Genomic DNA, 22,524 nt, shown 5'->3' on the forward strand with positions numbered 1-22,524 from the left:
AATACGCAAGGAATTGTCCAAATTTTCATCAGTTATCTTATTTCTAGCTTTTAACTTTACTTGCTTCATTACGGAAAACAGTTGTTCACAAATGTATGTGGATCCAAACAAAGAAGCTACGAAAAGAACATGTTTTTGCAGCTCTGGGAAGCGCTCTTCCGGAATAAATTTGGCATAGAATTCACGAAGATCATGGCGATCAAATTTTTCTCGCAGTTCCGTATCGCACTGTAATTCAATGAGTTCCATTGGGATATTGTCTGGAGCTTGCTCGACATCAGCACTGAATGGAGCAGAGAAAAGTTTTAGAATTTTGCCATGAAATCTCCAAATCTTCGAGCAAAATCATTTTTCATCGTTTGGAGTGCTTCAACGTATTTTTTGTCGACGACACGATGCAATTTCCGAGAGTAGGGAAATGGGCAAAATTCAGAATATCCATCTGTTTCTCCCACAACAAGATCTTGTTTTCAAACGTACTGATTTGTTTAAGCATGCTATGCACCAATTTACCTTTACCCTGGAGATTTAAATTCAAATAGTTCAGGTGCGTTGTTATGTCAGTTAAGAAAGCCAGATCTGCCATCCACTCCGCATTATTGAAACACTTCGCTGGTTTACCTTTTCTCTCCATGAATTCGACGATTTCTTTCCGAAGACCAAATACGCATCGTAACACCTTTCCCCTGATCAGCCAACGTACCCAAGTATAATATGGTAGGTCACCATATTCTGCATCCGTGTTTACTAGAAGTGTCTGAAATTCTCGATGGTTCAATGCGTGTGATCGGATGGAATTAACTATCTTGATGACATCTTTGAATCTCACGTTTTGGGCACAGAGGTTCTCCTGGTGCACGATGTAATGGTACTGGGAGAATCTCTCCGACACTAATTTTCGGTACCTTTACGTTTTCCTATGAATAATGATTTTTGCCTTTCTCGTACAACAAAGTTGTACCGAAAGGCTATCATTTCACTCGAAAACGCACTTTTATAGAAGCCTCTGAGACCCATAGTGTTACATACCAATCGACTCAGCTCGACGAACTGAACACATGTCTGTCTGTCCGTCTGTATGTGTGTGTGTATGTGTGTACACAAAACCTAAGAAAAACATTAGACAACTTTTCATATAGTAATCCTTAACCGATTTTCTCGCAACAAGTTTTATTCGACAGAGGACAAAGCCTTGTTGATCACTATTGAATTTGATAACGATTGCGAAAGTTATGAAGAAAATGATACACCGATCTATATAGGCCCCATATAAGGTTGGTGTCTTAACTAATTGCGAGAAAGGCATCACCAACGCTAGGTGGATTAATCTGGGTTTTTTTATTACTAAAATAAAATGCTTCCGCGGGCCGCATTTACCACCCCAACGGGCCACATGCGGCCCGCGGGCCGCTAGATGAGCACCACTGTAATAAATAATTAAATATATGGTGTACAGAGCAAGGGAATTAGAGATGTGAAGTGAAATTCAGCGTTGTAGGCCTGATCGTAACGTGGGGGTGACAATATCCGGTGTCCGGAGAAGTAAAGGATCTGGACGGGACAATAATGGTGGCCCCAATAGAGGTCAAACCGAATATTCCATTGTAAAGATCCAGTCAAAGAAAATGAGGGATCCGTCGTTTATTATAATTGGGTCGTCTTCTTCTCTGACCACGAGGTGGGCAAGTTATCGAGGGTCTGATCTAGTTCCTTCCCATGTGATCAATGCTCATGTCTCCGAGAGCAAGATGTGGGAACAAGATAGAGGAAATTCTTATGATGGTTATTGTTACAAAGCTTTTGCACTTCCTCAGTAAAAATATTGGGAATTTTCACCCCAGGCAATTTGAGTGTCAAAGGGGATTGGACTCTTATTCGCAGGTGATTTAAAGTCCTACAATAGTGTTTTGCACCGGATGTATTAGTTATGATGGTTTAGGAATCTTCTAATGATGCTGCAACCTCCAAAAACCATTGTCTTTTAGATGCTATGGAGGTTATAAGATAGTTCCAGCTCCTCTACATCCAATCTGCGACTCTTTCCACCCAACCAGTGATGGTTAGATTTTCTAGTTCAATTAAAGTTAATTGCCTATTTCCGGGGATTAAACCACCCGACTTGGACGTTAATTTACAATGTTATGAAAACTCATATGTGAATATGTACGTTATGAGGAAGATATTGATTTGGAAAATGTATTGGAGGTAACCACTTTCCCTTCGATGGGACTCGAACCAATGACCCTACAGTACGCTAGACTGGTGCTTTAACCAACTGAGCTACGAAGGCCTCCGTCGGCCTTCGCAACCTAGAGGGTCCTGAACGAGCTCGAGATTCCCAAATTCGACGCATAGTCAAATCACTCGCAATCCATTTCTCAAGCCAATACTTCCACATGTGTATTGAACACTTCCACAGTAGATGAGCGAGAGTAGTTAGAATGTCTGGCGGCAGTACACCTTCTTCATCAGCAACTGTACTGATCAAGGTTGTCTAAGCTATTTGCCAGTCGGTCGTCAAGCTCAGACCCGACCGCATTGCGTATGCATGAGCACGAAGTGCACCATGAAGTCTACGTAGACTTTTACCAATTTTACAAAATATCATATGTGTTTTGGAAAACATGGAATTTACGTTTTAAGTAATTCAGCTATTCTAATTCAAATTAATTTTATCATGTAAACATTTTAATAAAATTCGATTTTCAAACATAACAAAATCAAACTGACCCAAATCCAACAAAGCAAGAATCAATTTAAAAAGAAATCAAATTCAATCCTCTGTCCTCTGTCCGCTGAAACTAAATTTTGAAGCAAATTAAGGCCGATACAAATATTTAAAAAATATTTTGTCTACCCCCCCCCCCCCCCGCCCCCCCCGTTGGATGTTTTTGCAAAAAAAAAAAAATATTTTGAGGGGGCAATAAATTTCGGATAATTTTGAGGTTTTTCAAAACGTTTTCAAATCCAAGGAGTTTTTTTAAATTTTTTTTATTTTAATTATCCAACCCTAGACCTCTCGGATACCAGTAGGACAAAATTTTAATTAAATATTTGTAACGGCCTAATTTAATTTCTGTTGGATACGATTCCTCCTAGAAGTCACACATTTACATCGGCACGCCACTGTTAAAATTCTGTCATGCATCTGACCTCTAATTCTCCACGCCCGCCTGTTAAAATTGGTAGAAAACCGAACAATTTTCAGAATTTCGAAAAATTTGGATTTGAAATTGCGAGAATGTCTAATCTACATTTCAATATTTTTTTCGTGAAATTTTCGTAGAATTTTCCGATTGATAACCTTTCGAATTCTCCGTTAATAATCCAAAAAACCCAGATTAATCCACCTAGCGGTGATGGTGCCTTTCTCGACCTTCGTAAAATGTGTTTGCTTGAAAGTAGATGAGCTAGTAGTTAGGAGTAAAAAAGAAAAACTTCTTTGTCATTTCTATGAAAATCGGATTATTTCAAGCAAAGATATTGTAGATCCAGTTGAAAACGCGAGATCTCGGTTCGGTTTTCAACTTGATCTACAATATGCTAATAAGAATTTCGATATTTTTCCTTTTCCAATCTTTTGATGTACATACCCATTTTTTATTTTACCCAGTTATATATTTTAAGGATATGACATTTGGATGTTTGTTAAACTGAAGCTCCGACTACACAAAAGAAAACGAAAATGTCATTCCCATCAAGCGAGCGGAGGGCAATATTTGTTATGATATAAATCTCGTGACCGTCCTTCTGCCAAACTCCCGTATGAAGAGGGAGGGAAGTGTCCAATGCAATTTGTTGTGAGTAAATCGATTGAGGGTAAGTGCATTAAAAATGAGCTAGAGTTTTTTACGCGCTTTTTTTATTACATATAGTATTTTGGCCATAATTTTTGTGCCCATAGTCCGATCTTTCAAATTTTCAATAGAAAACAATACGACAGGATCCCGCGTCGAATGGAACTTGTTGCAAGTAAGTCGGTTGAGGATAAGTACCAAAAAAGTGAGCTAAACTTTTTGCACTTTTGGTGCGCGCACACACATACATACACACACAGAGACATCATCTCAGTTCGTCGAGCTGAGTCGATTGGTATATAACACTATGGGTCTCCAGGCCTTCTGTAAAAGTTTGGTTTTGGAGCGAACATATAGCCTTTTCGTATACTTTGTAGACGAAGGGCAAAAATAGTGTTTCGGCCACAACTTCCGATCCCATATTTCGATCTGGCCAATGTTCAAATATAAGCCAATTGAGACAGGATTATGCGTCGAATGCAACTTGTTGCGAGCAAATAATCTGAAGATAAATGCCTAAAAATGAGTGACATTCTTTACGCGATTTTTTCGTAAAAGTTTGCATTTTAGCCATAATTTCCGATCCCATAGTCCGACCTGGCCAATTTTCGAAAGGAAACAATGGGACAGGAATTTGCGTCGAATGCAACTTATTGCGTGTAAATCGATCAAGGTTAGGTGTCTGAAAAAAGGTGACATTTTTTTTGTGATTTTTATATTAAAAAAGGTAGTTTGGCCATAACTTCCGATCCCATAGTTCGACCTGGCCAATTTTCAATAGGAAATAATGAGAAAGGATTCTGCGTCGAATGCAATTCGTTGCGAGCAAATCGGTTGAGGATAAGTGCCCGAAAAATGAGTGACATTTTTTACACGATTTTTACGTATAAATTTGTATTTTGGCCATAACTTCCGATCCCATAGTCCGACCTGGCCAATTTTCAATAGGAAACAATAAGAAAGGATTCTGCGTCGAATGCAATTTGTTGCGAGCAAATCGGTTGAGGATAAGTTCCCGAAAAATGAGTGACATTTTTTACGCGATTTTTACGTATAAATTTGTATTTTGGCCATAACTTCCGATCCCATAGTCCGACCTGGCCAATTTTCAATAGGAAACAATAAGAAAGGATTCTGCGTCAAATGCAATTTGTTGCGAGCAAATCGGTTGAGGATAAGTTCCCGAAAAATGAGTGACATTTTTTACGCGATTTTTACGTATAAATTTGTATTTTGGCCATAACTTCTGATCCCATAGTCCGACCTGGCCAACTTTCAATAGGAAACAATGAGAAAGGATTCTGCGTCGAATGCAATTTGTTGCGAGCAAATCGGATGAGGATAAGTGCCCGAAAAATGAGTGACATTTTTTACGCGATTTTTACGTATAAATTTGTATTTTGGCCATAACCGAGGAACCCATAGTCCGACCTGGCCAACTTCAACTAGGAAACAAAGGGAAAGGATTCTGCGTAGAATGGAATTTGTTGCGAGGAAATCGGATGAGGATAAGTGCCTGAAAAATGAGTGACATTTTTGCGTCTTTTGTGCGCACACACACACACACACACACACACACACACACACACACACACACACACACACACAGACATCACCTCAATTCGTGGGACTGAGTCGATTGGTGTATGAGGCTATGTGTCTCCGGGGCTTCTATAAAAAGTTTGTTGTTGGGGCGATCATATACCCTTTACCGTATACTTAGTATACGAGAAAGGCAAAACTCTTCGTAAAAATTCCGGTGCTTTTCTTGAAAATTCCATGCAATATCCCGTTGAATAATCATCCTTTAAAACCCCAAGAATTTCCTTCTAAATTCCAAAAGCTTCCCGTTGATATTCCGAGTAATTTTCCGAGATAATTTTAAGTTTAAGCGGACATTCCGAAATATTTATTTCCCGTGAAAACTCAAAGGTGAGAAATTCAAATAATTTCTCGTAGAAATTTTCAACAATTTCTTCAGAAACTCCGTATATTTTCCATTGATAATTCCCATTTTTTTGCAATAGGAATCCCGAAGAAATTGCCGTTTGATTTACAAAGAATTTCCTATGAACATCTCGAAGAATTTCGCTTATATGTCTAAAGAATTCGTTGCGGAAATTCCGAAAAAAATCCAGTGTAAATTCTGGAGAATTCCTCCCACAAATACTAAACAATGTTTTTTGGAAATTCCAAAGACTTTACCAAAGAATAACTTGTAGTTTCCAAAGAAGTTCCTGCCGAAAATCAAAAAGTATTTTAGCAGAATCTGCATTAAAATCCAGAAGGATTTTTTTAAAAATAAGTTCGGAAATTTTTATGGAATACTTCGGAGAATTTTCCTACTCAACACAGAAGAATTTCCTGGTGAAAACCATGAATTTTTTAAGCCGAACTTCAGTGAAATTCATAAACTTTTTTGGACAACTCAAGAGATCATTTCGTTAGGGGAAATCGCCAAATGTTGAACGGCTAATTTTTCCGCCTATTATTAAACGCCCATAAAAAATGCACGTTTATTTATTTATTTATTTCCACCCTAAGGTCGGAGCGTGGGTCCTCCACGAGCATCGTCCAAGTCTCGTGTCCGTCCTCTACGAATCTAATAAGGGTTTTGTAGATAGTCAGTTTGGTTCAGCGGCGAATTCTATTAGATCGGAGAGTCTTGCGGAGTCCAAAGTACGTACGATTTCCAGCCTCTATGCGTCTCCGAATTTCTCTGCTGATATCATTTTTGGTAGATTTTCGGCCCAAGTACACGAATTCTTCAACCACCTCGATTTTGTCACCACCAATACAAACTCGTGGTGGGTGGCTCACTTTGTCCTCTCTTGAGCCTCTTCCTATCATGTAATTCGTCTTCGACGTGTTGATGACTAGTCCAATCCGTTTAGCTACGCTTTCCTCTTAAAGTTACGTGCCATGATATCAATGTCGTCGGCGAAACCAAATAATTTGACAGACTTCGTGAAAATCGTACCACTCGTGTCAATCCCTGCCCTTCGTATTACTCCCTCCAAAGCGATGTTGAACAGCGACATCGAAGTTGCGGGGATGTAATTCATCGTAGATTATCCTGTCGCAACCTGCGAAGCCTAGCGACTTGCAGTTCCATGTTCCAAGCTTCCAATCGTGATCCTTTATTCGTCGCGTAGGTCGTTGCCGATTGTATCGAGTCGTATTATCTTCTATGTCGTTCGTAATGGTTGTTTTTAAAGGCGGCTTATTGGGCCTGCGCAAACCTCCTGTCTCGTCGGAGAGCCGTCGTGTCAGGGCTGTTTAGCGTCCCACCTAACACCAGGACTTGGGCGCTTTGAGCGGCACACGGTCGCTATGGGGGAGCCCACTTGCGGATACATGCAGCTTTTTATAGAGGTTTAACAGGGCCCACTGTCAAACCCCACCACATCCTAGGCAGGCGCCACAACTCGCAGATGGCCTGGGGAGGGATCGTCAAGTTCTTGGACATAGTCCCTGCTGCCTACAATACATATATGTAGCATTAAAGAACTGGCTCGGCAAATGCTGGGTAAAGCGTATCATTGGTACTTCGCGTACCTGAAGGAATAAAATAGACTCCATCTCGCGGTCCTTTACCTCTTACCTAGCAACTTCTATCACTACCTCCCCGTGGTGCAGGCCAGGATACGAGCAACCTTAGGGAAGATCGGGTAACCAACCCCGGTAGGAACTATGGTCGTATGCTGACAGGGAAGGGGGGGTTTGCTTCTCTCCGGAGGTGCAAATCTTATTGAGCGTCTGTTCTCCATGACAGGATCGGCTCACAACAGCATCTGTTCTCCATGTTAGGGGCGGCTGATCATCGTCCGAGTGCCAGCGAGGGACTCTAAGTGAAACTGTGCACCATGGTCCACCGGAAATAAAGAGGAATGGTTCTCCGGAAATTTAGGGGGTTCGGTGTCAGGCCCTGCAAGCCACCCAAAAAAAAAACCGGAGTACGGACCGGAACCATCGGCGAAGACCACTGCGACGAAAAGGGACTAGCGATTGGAAACTCGGTTCGTGGAACTGAAAATCTCTCAACTTCATCGGGAGCACACGCATACTCGCCGATGTGCTCAAGGACCGTGGGTTCGGCATCGTAGCGCTGCAGGAGGTTTGTTGGATGGGATCAATGGTGCGAACGTTTAGAGGTAATCATACCATCTACCAGAGCTGCGGCAACACACATGAGCTGAGAACAGCTTTCATAGTGATGGGCGATATGCAAAGGCACGTGATCGGGTGGTGGCCGATCAACGAGAGAATGTGCAGGTTGAGGATCAAAGGTCGGTTCTTCAACTTCAGCATAATCAACGTCCATAGCCCACACTCCGGAAGCACTGATGATGATAAGGACGCATTCTACGCACAGCTGGAACGTGAGTACGACAGCTGTCCAAGCCACGACATCAAAATCATCATAGGAGATTTGAACGCTCAGGTTGGTTTAGACCGACTATTGGGAAATTCAGCGCTCACCGGCTGACGAACGAAAACGGCCTACGACTAATTGATTTCGCCGCCTCCAAGAATATGGCCATTCGCAGCACCTAATTCCAACACAGCCTTTCGTATCGGTACACCTGGAGATCACCACTGCAGACAGAATCACAAATCGACCACGTTCTGATTGATGGACGGCACTTCTCCGACATTATCGACGTCAGGACATATCGTGGCGCTAACATCGACTCTGACCACTATCTTGTGATGGTTAAACTGCGTCCAAAACTATCCGTAATCAACAATGTTCGGTATCAACGACCGCCGCGGTACGACCTAGAGCGACTGAAGCAACCTGATGTCGCCACTGCATACGCGCAGCATCTCGAGGCTGCGTTGCCAGAAGAGGTTGAACTCGATGGGGCCCCTCTTGAGGACTGCTGGAATACAGTTAAAGCAGCCATTAACGACGCAGCGGAAAACAACGTCGGGTATATGGGTCGAAGTCGACGGAACGATTGGTTCTACGAAGAGTGCAGACAGATTCTGGAGGAGAAGGAGGCAGCGCGGGCGGTCGCACTACAGCAAGGTACCCGGCAGAACGTGGAACGTTATAGACGGAAGCGGAGATAGCAGACTCGCCTTTTTCAGGAGAAGAAACGTCGCCTGGAAGAAGCGGAGTGCGAGGAGATGGAACAGCTGTGCCGTTCTCAAGAAACACGCAAGTTCTACCAGAAGCTCAAAGCATCCCGCAAAGGCTTCGTGCCGCGAGCCGAAATGTGGAGGGATAAGGATGGGAGCATCTTGACGGACGAACGTTTGGTGATTGAAAGGTGGAAACAGCGCTACGAGGAACATTTGAATGGCGCTGAGAGTACAAGAAAGTCAAGCCAGCGGAGGAGATGACTACGTTAGTTCAGCGGACGAGGGAAGTTAAAGATGCCATCCAACAGCTAAAGACCAATAAACCAGCTGGTGAGGATGGTATCGGAGCTGGGCTCATCAAGATGGGCCCGGAAAACTTAGCCACTTGCCTGCACAAACTGATAGTCAGAATCTGGGAAACTGAACAGCTACCGGAGCAGTGGAAGGAAGGGGTTATATGCCCTCTCTACAAGAAAGGCAACAAGCTGGAGTGTGAGAACTTTCGAGTGATCACCATCCTTAGTGCCGCCTACAAAGTCATATCCCAGATCATCTTCCGTCGTCTGTCACCATTAGTGAATGAGTTCGTGGGAAGTTATCAAGTCGGCTTCGTTGACGGCCGCTCGACAACGGACCAGATCTTTACTGTACGGCAAATCCTTCAAAAATGCCGTGAATACCAGGTCCCAACGCACCATCTGTTCGTTGATTTCAAGGCGGCATACGACAGTATAGACCGCGTAGAGCTATGGAAAATTATGGACGATAACAGCTTCCCTGGGAAGCTTACCAGACTGATCAAAGCAACGGTGGATGGTGTGCAAAACTGTGTGAAGATTTCGGGCGAACACTCCAGTTCGTTCGAATCGCGCCGGGGACTAAGACAAGGTGATGGACTTTCGTGCCTGTTGTTCAACATTGCGCTAGAAGGTGTCATGCGGAGAACCGGGTGTAACAGCCGGGGTACGATTTTCAACAGATCCAGTCAATTTATTTGTTTCGCGAATGACATGGACCGGCCGGCCGAACATTTGCAAAGGTGGCAGAACTGTACACCCGCCTGAAACGTGAAGCACCAAAAGCTGGACTGGTGGTGAATGCGTCAAAGACAAAGTACATGCTTGTGGGCGGAACCGAGCGCGACAGGACCCGCCTGGGAAGCAGTGTTACGATAGACGGGGATACCTTCGAGGTGGTCGAGGAATTCGTCTACCTCGGATCCTTGCTAACGGCTGATAACAATGTTAGTCGTGAAATACGAAGGCGCATCATCTGTGGAAGTCGGGTCTACTACGGGCTCCAGAAGAAACTGCGGTCAAAAAAGATTCGCCACCGCACCAAATGTGTCATGTACAAGACGCTAATAAGACCGGTTGTCCTCTACGGACATGAAACATGGACAATGCTCGAGGAGGACTTGCAAGCACTCGGAGTATTCGAGAGACGGGTGCTTAGGACCATCTTTGGCAGTGTGTAAGAAGACGGTGTGTGGCGGCGAAGAATAAACCACGAGCTCGCCCAGCTCTACTGCGAATCCAGGTAGCTAAAGCCGGAAGGGTACGATGGGCAGGATATGTTGCAAGAATGCCGGACAGCAAACCTGCAAAGATGGTATTCGCTTCCGATCCGGCAGGATAGAAACGGCGTGGAGCACAGCGAGCTAGGTGGGCAGACCAGGTGCAAAACGATTTGGCGAGCGTGAGGCGCATTCGAGGATGGAGATATACGGCCACGAACCGTGTATTGTGGCATCAAATCGTTGATTCAGTGTTATCTGAAGCAGGTAATGAAGCTTTTTTTTTTAATTACATAAAAAATGGTTTTCAACAAAAGCCTGTGCACTAGTAATGTACACCACTACAAATATGTTTATTAGTATTTTATCTACCTCATAATAAAAAGGTTACTAGCCCCTATGTGCTAGACATGAAAAAAACAGAAAAGGGACTTAAGCAAATTCGAATTACATTTCCATAATTACCATATCATTTGGAAGCAACTACTGAATGGTACGCCGCGCTTGTATCCAGTAGGTAAGCCAGGGTGGCCAGGGGGCACATTATACCGTTTTACTCTACATCAACTCCGCAAACGTAATCGTGATTCGTTGAATTTATTCTTGAGTAGGTGAAAATGTTGGTACCATAGGGTTAAGGATGAATTTTGGACCACTCGTACCAGAGGCTCATATTTCAGACCACCAAGGGAATTTGCACTCAGTAGTTTAAAATATGAGCAGAACTGGTGGTCCAAAATACGTTCCTTACCCTACCGATTCCCCGGTTTTCTCGCAGATGATGTCTGCCCTCTCGTTTGTCGTTTGTCTAATTGCGTGCAAAATATAGGTTAGCTCTGTACTACATGGGAAGGGGGTCGGTTTCGGACCACCATTTTTGAGAATGCCAAAAACGTATAGTTTTACTTTACCCTCAATATCTCCTAAATTTTCATAGCTGCACACACAATAAAGCCCCAGAAATATAGAATAATGTCCCCGCTACAATATAGACTACGAGACTTGGCCAAAAAAATCATTTTTCGCTATCTCGTAACCTCTGCCAATTAGGGGGTCGGTTTTGGAACATTCTCCCCTACCGTTTCAATAGGGGAAGGTGGGTAGACTTGATCCCCGGGGAGACTTGATCACCCACTGTTTTATCGAGAACTAAAGTAGTTTTGTTCTAGCGTATTTTTTAGTATAGATCCTCTAGACAAATGATCTTTATGTGGTGAGTTATTTTTTGGATTGACAACCTTATTTTTTCTGCAGGGCAGTTTGTATGTTTTGACCTTCCTAAAGATTTTTCTATTGGTCACGCAAAATTTGAACAACTTTTCATAACAATGACCAAATGCTTTCGTTTTTTCACAGCACAAAGCCATACATATGCTCAATGATCTGTACTGATGAAAATGTTAACATTCCATCAAAGTTTTAGGATATTTGGATTTGAAGTTATTAGCTCAATATGGGGACACTTGATCCCCCATTAGTCACCCATACAAAATTTTGGCGAAAAAATTAAAAAAAAAAAAAATCTATTCTCAGGCTTCTAATTTTTTGTAGATTTGACAGATTTGATGAAGGGTTGTCAGGAAAAAAATATTTATTGCGTAGATATCATAGAAGGGGATCAAGTCTCCCCAAATTTTATAATTGCATGTGCTGTCGAATTCAATAACAAAAATCGTTCACGTATACGCACAGCAATTCGAAAATTCTACGTCACCTAGGGCACCTTTCTAATTTGATCAAAGCAAGTTCTTGGAGAGGGATCAAATTTCCAGAATGTTTTAAAAGTCGATTTTTGACAGCACTCCAAAAAATTGTGTATCAATAACAACAATAATCTAAGGACTGTCATCCATCAGTAAAGTTAAATACTGTATTTCTTAGAGAGTATGTGAAAATTGCGTATGTTTATTTATTTTTGGTTGTGATACATCGGAAATCAAAAAGGATCAAGTCTACCCAGTCTCCCCTACGGATGAGTCATTTATAACCCAAGAATAAAATCAGCCGTCAAAAATTGGGTTTAGATGATAAAGCAAAGTTGTTGAAGATATAGAAAAAAAATTTACACTACGCCATTTCATTTCATTCAGTACATCTAAACAGATAACACGGAATCAACAATTAAACGCCACAATACACGGTTCGAGGTCACAGGTCACGCCTCTCGTAATACGCCCGATTTCCACAGATGATGCCTTCGTATTTCACGACCAACATTGTTATCAGCCGTTAGCAAGCATCTAAGGTAGACGAATTCATTGACCACCTCGAAAGTATCCCGTCCATCGTAACACAGCAAAATTCATCATAGTGGAAGTAAATGGAACAAAAGAATCTTATAATTGTATAAAATTTCCCCTAAGACGCCTAAAAATAATATATGATATATGCTAGGGGGAAAGACGGCTTTGGCAGGTTTTGTTCTATTATTGGCAGGGGGTTTTTTGTCGACCAAATTTTATGAAATTTGGCCACAATATTCTTTGATATGCAAAGAATGTTTAGGCCAAAGTTGAGCCTAGTCAGTCATAAAAAACTCCCTGCCAATAGTAGGACAAAACCTGCCAAAGCCGTCATTCTATAGCATTCATTTATCATCGTTCGATCCGTGGGAGCATTCGTGCAATTTTGCTTTTTCATTAATTCAGAATGGCCAACTTGCAGCAAGTGGAAGAATATCTAACTTTTTAACGCAAATACATAATGACATGTCAATTACCAATGCAAAGCCTTGGAAATACGGAAGAGCTTGACCGCAGGAGTGTCACCGCCAGTAATTGCAGTGTGCCATCAAGCGGTCAAAGCGAGCTATGCGTCAAGTAGATCGGAATTCCATGCAACATTGTACTCGCACTTTATTTGGAAATTCTCTGTTGTTTACCGTCATAGCTCAAATGCTGGCCATCTTTACTTAATTTTATAACCTAATACAAAAAAAAAAAAAAATTAAAAAATGAAAAGAAAAAATCTACGACTATAACATTGATCTTCAAAGCAAATATGTTTACAGTTCACAGGTAGCATGATTTATTCATTGCTAAATATGAATGAACAACGTTTCCGTTTTTAAAAGAAGACAAGGCCGATACAAATATTTAAAAACTATTCTGTCCCCTCGGATTTTTACTCCCAAAAATAATATTTTGAGGGAACAATAAAATAAAATTCGGATAATTTGATTTTTTTGAGCATTTTCAAAACATGTTTTAACAAATCCAAGGAGTTTTTGTTTTTTTTTTAATTTTATTATTTATTTTTGTTATCCTCCCCTGACCTTCCGGAGACCAATATAACATAGAGTTAATTAAATATTTGTAACGGCCATTTAAGAGTGAAAACAAATGTATTAAATTGTATGTGTATGTATGTGTATGTATTTAAATATTTTTAGATTACAAGACAATCCACCGAATATCACGGCATTGTATTTATTCTATGCCTTGAAAACGACTATCATTATTCACCCATTATTCACTGTTGTTGCAAAACATCGGCCCAAGTTTTCATTTTTAATATTCCGAATTTTATTTGTCGCACTATAGTTGCATCTCGCACTATTATTATAACATCGGAATTCTATTCATTACGGTTCACTCGATCATCATCATCAACAGATGGACGATAATGCTGTGGCAAACTAACCTAACAAGTCACGCCAGCTAATTGAATGAGAATGCATTTGATTAGCATAGTGGGCACCTACCTAAATGCAGTCGGAGGTAACATCGTGATTGTGTATACATATTCTTCCACATGAGCTCGCTCGGCAAGCAGTGGTGATGTGCCATGGGGAGGCATATGTCACTGCCAGTAAACGGATTGGAACAAATGAAGTGATGATGAGTTGTAAACTGCGGTGTTTGCTGATGCAGCGGCAGTAAAGCACACTACTATGGCGGCAGCATTTGATGTTGTAGGCGGATGCACATACGCTCTGTTGGCGAATCGAACGGATCAGGAAGTTAACCTTGAAAATGCTATCTCACGAGATATCTACGGGCAAGGTCATAAGTCGGTAAGCAATGCTTTGTTGAGCCGTGAAGCATTTGAGAGCGAATGGGGTGGTGTAAGGGAAACTTTGTTGAGGCGAACTGTTATCCAGAACGGTTGAATAGCATTTTTATTTCAGGGGATCACGAGTAAAGTGATAGAAGAAGAGGCCCCAAAACGCCTTCCCGAGGCTAAACGACTTTGGGTTTACATTTATATTTACAATGTTTAAGATAGCCTTAACAAAACTTAGACCTAAAATTATGTAGGTTAGGCGAAAAAAGTTGCAAAGTAATAGATAGCAATGTAGGAAAACCCGAATTTTTCCACATTTTGATGAAACATCTAACATTTTTGTGAGGCAAAACGAACTAACCTACAATGTACTATGCGTCTCCACGCACTGTTCATAGGGTAAACTGGGGTAATATGCACCCCCGGGGCAAAACGACCTTTTGGTATTTTTAGCAGTGTTCCAGGAATATTTTCAAGAATGTTTACTACTGGATTAGTAGTTCGAGATCCGAACTACATGCGCTGTGGTAAATACTCTCGAAAAACTGCCGAAAATGTATTTAAAAATGCCAAAGGGTCGTTTTGCCCCGGGGGTGCATATTACCCCAGTTTCCCCTACTAGAATGCTAATTCACCGACGCATTTTTCCTCATGAGGCGTTTTTCCTCATGAGTTTTCCAGCAACGAAATATCACCACTTTTTTGAAATGTGAATATTATGTGAATATGTGTAAAAATAAGCACAGTTCGCTTTATTGTGTAGTTTCCTGATGTTCTGGTTTCAAAGTTTTCTGCACATCCTTATTTAACTCATGTGTAGAGCTGGGAAAGCAGCTACGTACTGTACTTGCCTGATCGCACAGACTCAATGAATCTAATAACAGGACCGCGATGGGCTTTGGTCGATGGCTAGATAATCGCCACTATGGTGGGGGTTCCAGGGCTGCCAAAATGCTTTTTCCATTGCGTTGCGGATGTTGAATTACTAATTTTCGGGAGAAATATCTTTTGGGAGAAATAATCAGCTGTGTTCATCATAGAGTTGTACTTGCATGTTCGTACAAGCTGGAAGCCAGCTACAATATCAGGACGGCTGTAGATCCCGGGCTGGATGGTCGCGACTATGTGGCTTCCAAAAACCTGACACATGACAATGTCACGAGAAAATAGGTTTTAAGCTACAGAGAAAGATTGTCATTTCGGTTCCCTACGTGATGAACTTATAAAAAATCACGGAAATAAAGTTGAAAAAAATCGGTTCCCTGTCAAACCGTATTTTGCAATGATACTTTGCTCCCAGACTATCCCAACCAGTAAAACATGTTCCGTACAGCGACGACAGTGACAATCATTCTCTTTAGTTTATAACCTCTTTGTCCCGGGTAGCGAACCAATTGGAAGAAGTGTGCCAAGTGAGTCAGATAAACAAACATTCCAGAAGCACAAATACTTCTCTCAGACTCTGATTTTTTTTAGAAACATTCATCTGCAGCACCTGTAAAGCTTCTTTTAAAATATTGGGAGTTTAATTTAGAAGCTGGAAAGCTTTTTCCAAAAGCTGCAAATCTTTTTGCAGAATCGAAAAGCTTTTTTCAGAATCAAAAAGCAACTCCCAGAAGCTTCTCCAAGGAGCTACTAAAATTTTTCTCTCAAATGTCAAAAAGCTTCTGCCAGTAGCTGTTGTAATGCTTCTCCCAGGAGCTACTAAAAAGCCTTTCCTGGAAGCTGCTGAAAAGTTTCTGTCAGGAGCTAAAAAGTTTCTACCAGTGACTGCAAAACTGTTCTCAGAAGCGGCTGAAAAGCTTCTTCCAGATGATGCAGAAAAGCTTCTCCCAGAAGCTGGAAAGCTTCTACAAGAAGCTGAGAGGCTTCTACAAGAAGCTGGAAAGCTGGAGAGCTACAAGAAGCTGGAAAGCTTCTACAAGAAGCTGGAAAGCTTCTACAAGAAGCTGGAAAGCTTCTACAAGAAGCTGGAAAGCTTCTACAAGAAGCTGGAAAGCTTCTACAAGAAGCTGGAAAGCTTCTACAAGAAGCTGGAAAGCTTCTACAAGAAGCTGGAAAGCTTCTACGCTTTTGGGAGAAGCTTCCAGCTGGGAGAAGCTTTCCAGCTTCTGGGAGAAGCTTTCCAGCCTCTGGGAGAAGCTTTCCAGCTTTCCAGCTTCTGGGAGAGAAGCTTTCCAGCTTCTGGGAGAGAAGCTTTCCAGCTTCTGGGAGAGAAGCTTTCCAGCTTCTGGGAGAGAAGCTTTCCAGCTTCTGGGAGAGAAGCTTTCCAGCTTCTGGGAGAGAAGCTTTCCAGCTTCTGGGAGAAGCTTTCCAGCTTCTGGGAGAAGCTTTCCAGCTTCTGGGAGAAGCTTTCCAGCTTCTGGGAGAAGCTTTCCAGCTTCTGGGAGAAGCTTTCCAGCTTCTGGGAGAAGCTTTCCAGCTTCTGGGAGGCACCAGCTGGGCTTTCCAGCTTCTGGGGCTCCAGCTTCTGGGAGAAGCTTCCAGCTTCTGGGAGAAGCTTCCAGCTTCTGGGAGAAGCTTCCAGCTCTGGGAGAAGCTTTCCAGCTTCTGGGAGAAGCAGCTTCTGGGAGAAGCTTCCAGCTTCTGGGAGAAGCTTTCCAGCCTGGGAGAAGCCTCCAGCTTCTGGGAGAAGCTTTCCAGCTTCTGGGAGAAGCTTTCCAGCTTCTGGGAGAAGCTTTCCAGCTTCTGGGAGAAGCTTTCCAGCTTCTGGGAGAAGCTTTCCAGCTTCTGGGAGAAGCTTTCCAGCTTCTGGGAGAAGCTTTCCAGCTTCTGGGAGAGAAGCTTTCCAGCTTCTGGGAGAAGCTTTCCAGCTCCTGGGAGGAAGCTTTCCAGCTTCTGGGAGGAAGCTTTCCAGCTTCTGGGAGGAAGCTTCCAAGCTTCTGGGAGGAAGCTTCCAAGCTTCTGGGAGGAAGCTTCCAAGCTTCTGGGAGGAAGCTTCCAAGCTTCTGGGAGAAGCTTTCCAGCTTCTGGGAGAAGCTTTCCAGCTTCTGGGAGAAGCTTTCCAGCTTCTGGGAGAAGCTTTCCAGCTTCTGGGAGAAGCTTTCCAGCTTCTGGGAGAAGCTTTCCAGCTTCTGGGAGAAGCTTTCCAGCTTCTGGGAGAAGCTTTCCAGCTTCTGGGAGGAAGCTTACAAGCTTCTAGGAAGAAGCTTCCAAGCTTCTGGGAGGAAGCTTCCATGCTTCTGGGAGGAAGCTTCCAAGCTTCTGGGAGGAAGCTTCCAAGCTTCTGGGAGGAAGCTTTCCAGCTTCTGGGAGAAGCTTTCCAGCTTCTGGAAGAAGCTTTCCAGCTTCTGGGAGAAGCTTTCCAGCTTCTGGGAGCAGAAGCTTTCCAGCTTCTGGGAGCAGAAGCTTTCCAGCTTCTGGGAGCAGAAGCTTTCCAGCTTCTGGGAGCAGAAGCTTTCCAGCTTCTGGGAGCAGAAGCTTTCCAGCTTCTGGGAGCAGAAGCTTTCCAGCTTCTGGGAGCAGAAGCTTTCCAGCTTCTGGGAGCAGCTCCAGCTTCTGGGAGAAGCCAGCTTCTGGGAAGCTTCCAGCTTCTGGGAGCTTTCCAGCTTCTGGGAGAAGCTTTCCAGCTTCTGGGAGAAGCACCAGCTTCTGGGAGAAGCTTTCCAGCTTCTGGGAGAAGCTTCCAGCTTCTGGGAGAAGCTCCAGCTTCTGGGAGAAGCTCCAGCTTCTGGGAGAAACGTTCCAGCTTATAGGAGAAGCTTCCAGCTTCTGGGAAGCTTCCAGCTTCTGGGAGAAGCTTTCAGCTTCTAGGAGAAGCTTTTCAGCTTCTAGGAAGCTTCAGCTTCTAGGGGAAGCTTTTCAGCTTCTAGGGGAAGCTTTTCAGCTTCTAGGGGAAGCTTTTCAGCTTCTAGGGGAAGCTTTTCAGCTTCTAGGGGAAGCTTTTCAGCTTCTAGGGGAAGCTTTTCAGCTTCTAGGGGAAGCTTTTCAGCTTCTAGGGGAAGCTTTTCAGCTTCTAGGGGAAGCTTTTCAGCTTCTAGGGGAAGCTTTTCAGCTTCTAGGGGAAGCTTTTCAGCTTCTAGGGGAAGCTTTTCAGCTTCTAGGGGAAGCTTTTCAGCTTCTAGGGGAAGCTTTTCAGCTTCTAGGGGAAGCTTTTCAGCTTCTAGGGGAAGCTTTTCAGCTTCTAGGAAGCTTTCAGCTTCTGGGGAAGCTTTCAGCTTCTAGGGAAGCTTTTCAGCTTCTAGGGAAGCTTTCAGCTTCTAGGAAGCTTTCAGCTTCTAGGGAAGCTTTTCAGCTTCTAGGGAAGCTTTTCAGCTTCTAGAAGCTTTTCAGCTTCTAGGAAGCTTTTCAGCTTCTAGCAGCTTTCAGCTTCTAGAGCTTTTCAGCTTCTAGGGAAGCTTTTCAGCTTCTAGGAAGCTTTCAGGGAAGCTTTCAGCTTCTAGGGAAGCTTTTCAGCTTCTAGGAAGCTTTTCAGCTTCTAGGGAAGCTTTTCAGCTTCTAGGGAAGCTTTCAGCTTCTAGGTGCTTTCAGCTTCTAGGAAGCTTTTCAGCTTCTAGGGAAGCTTTCAGCTTCTAGGGAAGCTTTTCAGCTTCAGCTTTCAGCCTAGAGCTTTTCAGCTTCTAGGAAGCTTTCAGCTAAAGCTTTTCAGCTTCTAGGAGAAGCTTTTCTGATTCTAGGAGAAGCTTTTCAGCTTCTAGGAGAAGCTTTTCAGCTTCTAGGAAGCTTTTCAGCTTCTAGGAGAAGCTTTTCTGCTTCTAGGAGAAGCTTTTCAGCTTCTAGGAGAAGCTTTTCAGCTTCTAGGGGGAGCTTTTCAGCTTCTAAGGGAAGCTTTTCAGCTTCTAGGGGAAGCTTTTCAGCTTCTAGGGGAAGCTTTTCAGCGGCTAGGGGAAGCTTTTCAGCTTCTAGAGCTTTTCAGCTTCTAGGGGAAGCTTTTCAGCTTCTAGGGGAAGCTTTTCAGCTTCTGGGGGCTGCTTTTCAGCTTCTAGGGGAAGCTTTTCAGCTTCTAGGGGAAGCTTTTCAGCTTCTAGGAGAAGCTTTTCAGCTTCTAGGAGAAGCTTTTCAGCTTCTAGGAGAAGCTTTTCAGCTTCTAGGAGAAGCTTTTCAGCTTCTAGGAGAAGCTTTTCAGCTTCTAGGAGAAGCTTTTCAGCTTCTAGGAGAAGCTTTTCAGCTTCTAGGAAGCTTTTCAGCTTCTAGGAGAGCTTTTCAGCTTCTAGGGAAGCTTTTCAGCTTCTAGGAAGCTTTTCAGCTTCTAGGAAGCTTTCAGCTTCTAGGGAAGCTTTCAGCTTCTAGAAGCTTTTCAGCTTCTGGTAGAAGCTTTTCAGCTTCTGGTAGAAGCTTTTCAGCTTCTGGTAGAAGCTTTTCAGCTTCTGGTAGAAGCTTTTCAGCTTCTGGTAGAAGCTTTTCAGCTTCTGGTAGAAGCTTTTCAGCTTCTGGTCGGGGCTTTTCACCTTCTGGGGCTTTTCAGCTTCTGGAAGAAGCTTTCAGCTTCTGGAAGAAGCTTTTCAGCTTCTGGGAGAAGCTTTTCAGCTTCTGGGAGAAGCTTTTCAGCTTCTGGGAGAAGCTTTTCAGCTTCTGGGAGAAGCTTTTCAGCTTCTGGGAGAAGCTTTTCAGCTTCTGGGAGAAGCTTTTCAGCTTCTGGGAGAAGCTTTTCAGCTTCTGGGAGAAGCTTTTCAGCTTCTAGGAGAAGCTTTTCAGCTTCTAGGAGAAGCTTTTCAGCTTCTAGGAGAAGCTTTTCAGCTCCCAGAAGTTGAAAAGTTGCTCCCTGAAGCTGAGAAGCTTCTCCCAGAAGCTGAAAAGCTTCAACCTAAATCTGTCATAAAAGCTTTTCCAGAAGCTGTTGAAAAATGTCTTTCAAAAGCTGCTGAAAAGCTTATTCCAGAAGCTGAAAAGCTTCTTCCTGAATCTGATGAAGAGCTTCGCCAGAAGCTGCTAAAAAAATATTTCAAAAGCTGCTGATAAGTATTCCTATAGCTGTCGGCAAAATTATTACAAAAGCAAATGCTTTTGAAAAAGAAAAGGAAAACTTATCTCAGAAAGTGCAAAAAAGCATCGTCCAGAAGCTGCTTTAAAGCTTCTCCCAGAAGCTGAAAAGCTTCTATCAAAAGCAGTCGAAGAGCTTCTCTCAGAATCTGCTGAGAAGGTTTTTCCGAAAGTTCTTGAAAAGATTCTTCCAAAAGCTGCTGAAAATGGGAATTTGGAAGAATTTTCCATGGAAATTCCGAAGGATTTTTTGTAGAAATTCTGATAAATGTCCCGTCTATATGCCTAAGAAATTTTCATGAAAAATGTGAAGAATTTCTTTCAGTAATTTTAAAGTATTTATTTTATTTATTTATTTTTTTATTAATTTTATTTTAATTTAAATGTAATTAATTGAATTTTGGAAATTAGTTAAAAAGTTGGCTGGTTCACTTTACACTAGCCCATTCGTTACGCTCCAATGCTTTGTGCCAATGCAGTCATTCATTCACTGCCATGGCGCGGCGCCTACGTTCAACCTACCATGGAAACCAATTTGTATCTGCTGCAGCGATGCATTTCATTGTTTCAGTCATAAAAAGTTACGGTTTTATCATCCATACATATGTAATCACGGTATAACACATTTCTGACACATGAAAACAAAACTCCCACCTGGGTCGGTACTCGTTTGTTCCCTTGACATTGACTTTTTGTCAATGATGGTTTTGTTGCTGTCGCTTGCATTGAAATCGTTTGAAATCGACAAGCTGCTCGTTCACCGTTGGGTTGTCTGTCACCAACAATGTCACCGGTTTTTGTTCTCAATGACCTCACGAACAGAAATTTGATTGTACTTAGTCAACATCTGAACAGCATAACGGTATTCCCACATCCCGATGCGATGAATCAGTCACCTTTGCCATAAATTAACGCACTCATAGGCGTTGAATGGCTCGTTTCTTCTGTCGAATTGCAAATGAGCCCCGTTCGTGGACCTCAGTTAGTTTTTATGGTTTATTTCCTTTGGCCATTTTGGGATTGTCAATTCCAGTATCACGTGAATCGGATGTCTTGTACGAAGGAGGGATCAGCGATCAACTGTGTGACCAACTTTTGGTTTAAGTTTTGCAAACTTAATTTCAAATGCGACAGATAATTCCCACTTAATCTTTATTGAATTTTAACGACTTTTCCAAATGAGCCTAATTGATTTCGACTTTCGAAATTTTCGAACGGTGGTTGTGCTTTATTTTAATAAATGGTCATAGTCATAGTTGAACGAACATTTCAACATTGCCGTTTCAAGTTCATAATTAATTAAAACACAATTGAAATCATAATTATACAACATAATTACGTTTATTTGTAAAAAAAATCTCGGAACTAATCTTAATTAAATCCGGCCACCAGACTGTGGCTGATTTTTTAGGATCTAAAAATCTGTCATCACTGGAACAGCACAAAAACGACACATGGCGCCAACCATGTTGCGCAAATTTCTGCTCACTATTTGGGCCCGTCCCCGGTTTACTAAAATGGCTTTGATTGACATTTCGATTATTTCCCTCGTCTATTTCCAGATTACCACACATGGTTCCATTCTGATCGCCACTCGACACGATAGTCCAAAACCTCAAACCAGAGAGACGCACCTTCGAGTTCGTTCGCCTCTGATTGGGCTGCTCCATTCATTATTAGCACGTTTGTTGCAGCAAGCAGCAGCAGCAGAGCCATGAGCGATCTATTGCACAGTGTCACCGCCACACCTGGAACCCTGCGAAGGGCCAAACGGGGTGCTTCAACCGTGGCCGGGCTGGTGGCTTCGCCCATTTCCGAAGGTGGCGGCGGTGGTAGATCGTCGCCCAAAACTATTGTCGCCGAGGCAAAGTTTGAAGGACTCACGCTGGAGGGCGTCAACCAGAATTTGGTAAGTCACGATCTTCACCTATTTCGGTTTGTTTGTTTTGGTTTTTAGATTAGGCGATGTCGATTGCTGCGCGTTGCTGCTATTCCGTCGGTGGATTATTTTATAACGTTTGTACTTCTTTTAGGGTCGTTGGCCAGACTGGAGCCCTTGCTGGGGCTAGTTTTTACTTTCGTTTTGCAGGTTAATTGCGTCACGTTTTTGTCATTCTCCATTTGTTTAACATAATTTTCGACTTGGTATGCGACTGCATTGTTTGGAATTTCAGTAAGTTGTCTGGTTCTGATGAG

The 22,524-nt window shown here is 42.7% G+C and overlaps 1 protein-coding gene across 2 annotated transcripts in view; it reads left to right on the forward strand.

The window, feature by feature from the left end:
- Positions 1-22,524, forward strand: part of LOC134206528 (uncharacterized) — a 565,921-nt gene that overhangs the window by 84,353 nt on the left and 459,044 nt on the right. For both annotated transcript variants that reach the window (XM_062682251.1, XM_062682252.1), the window contains one exon: positions 21,891-22,237. In XM_062682251.1, coding sequence (XP_062538235.1) covers positions 22,043-22,237 — 195 coding nt within the window. In that variant the 5' untranslated portion in view covers positions 21,891-22,042. The remainder of the gene's footprint in view (positions 1-21,890; positions 22,238-22,524) is intronic.

The sequence above is a fragment of the Armigeres subalbatus genome, chromosome 1 (genome assembly GCF_024139115.2).
Source record: "Armigeres subalbatus isolate Guangzhou_Male chromosome 1, GZ_Asu_2, whole genome shotgun sequence".
NCBI classification, from domain to species: Eukaryota; Metazoa; Arthropoda; class Insecta; order Diptera; family Culicidae; genus Armigeres; species Armigeres subalbatus.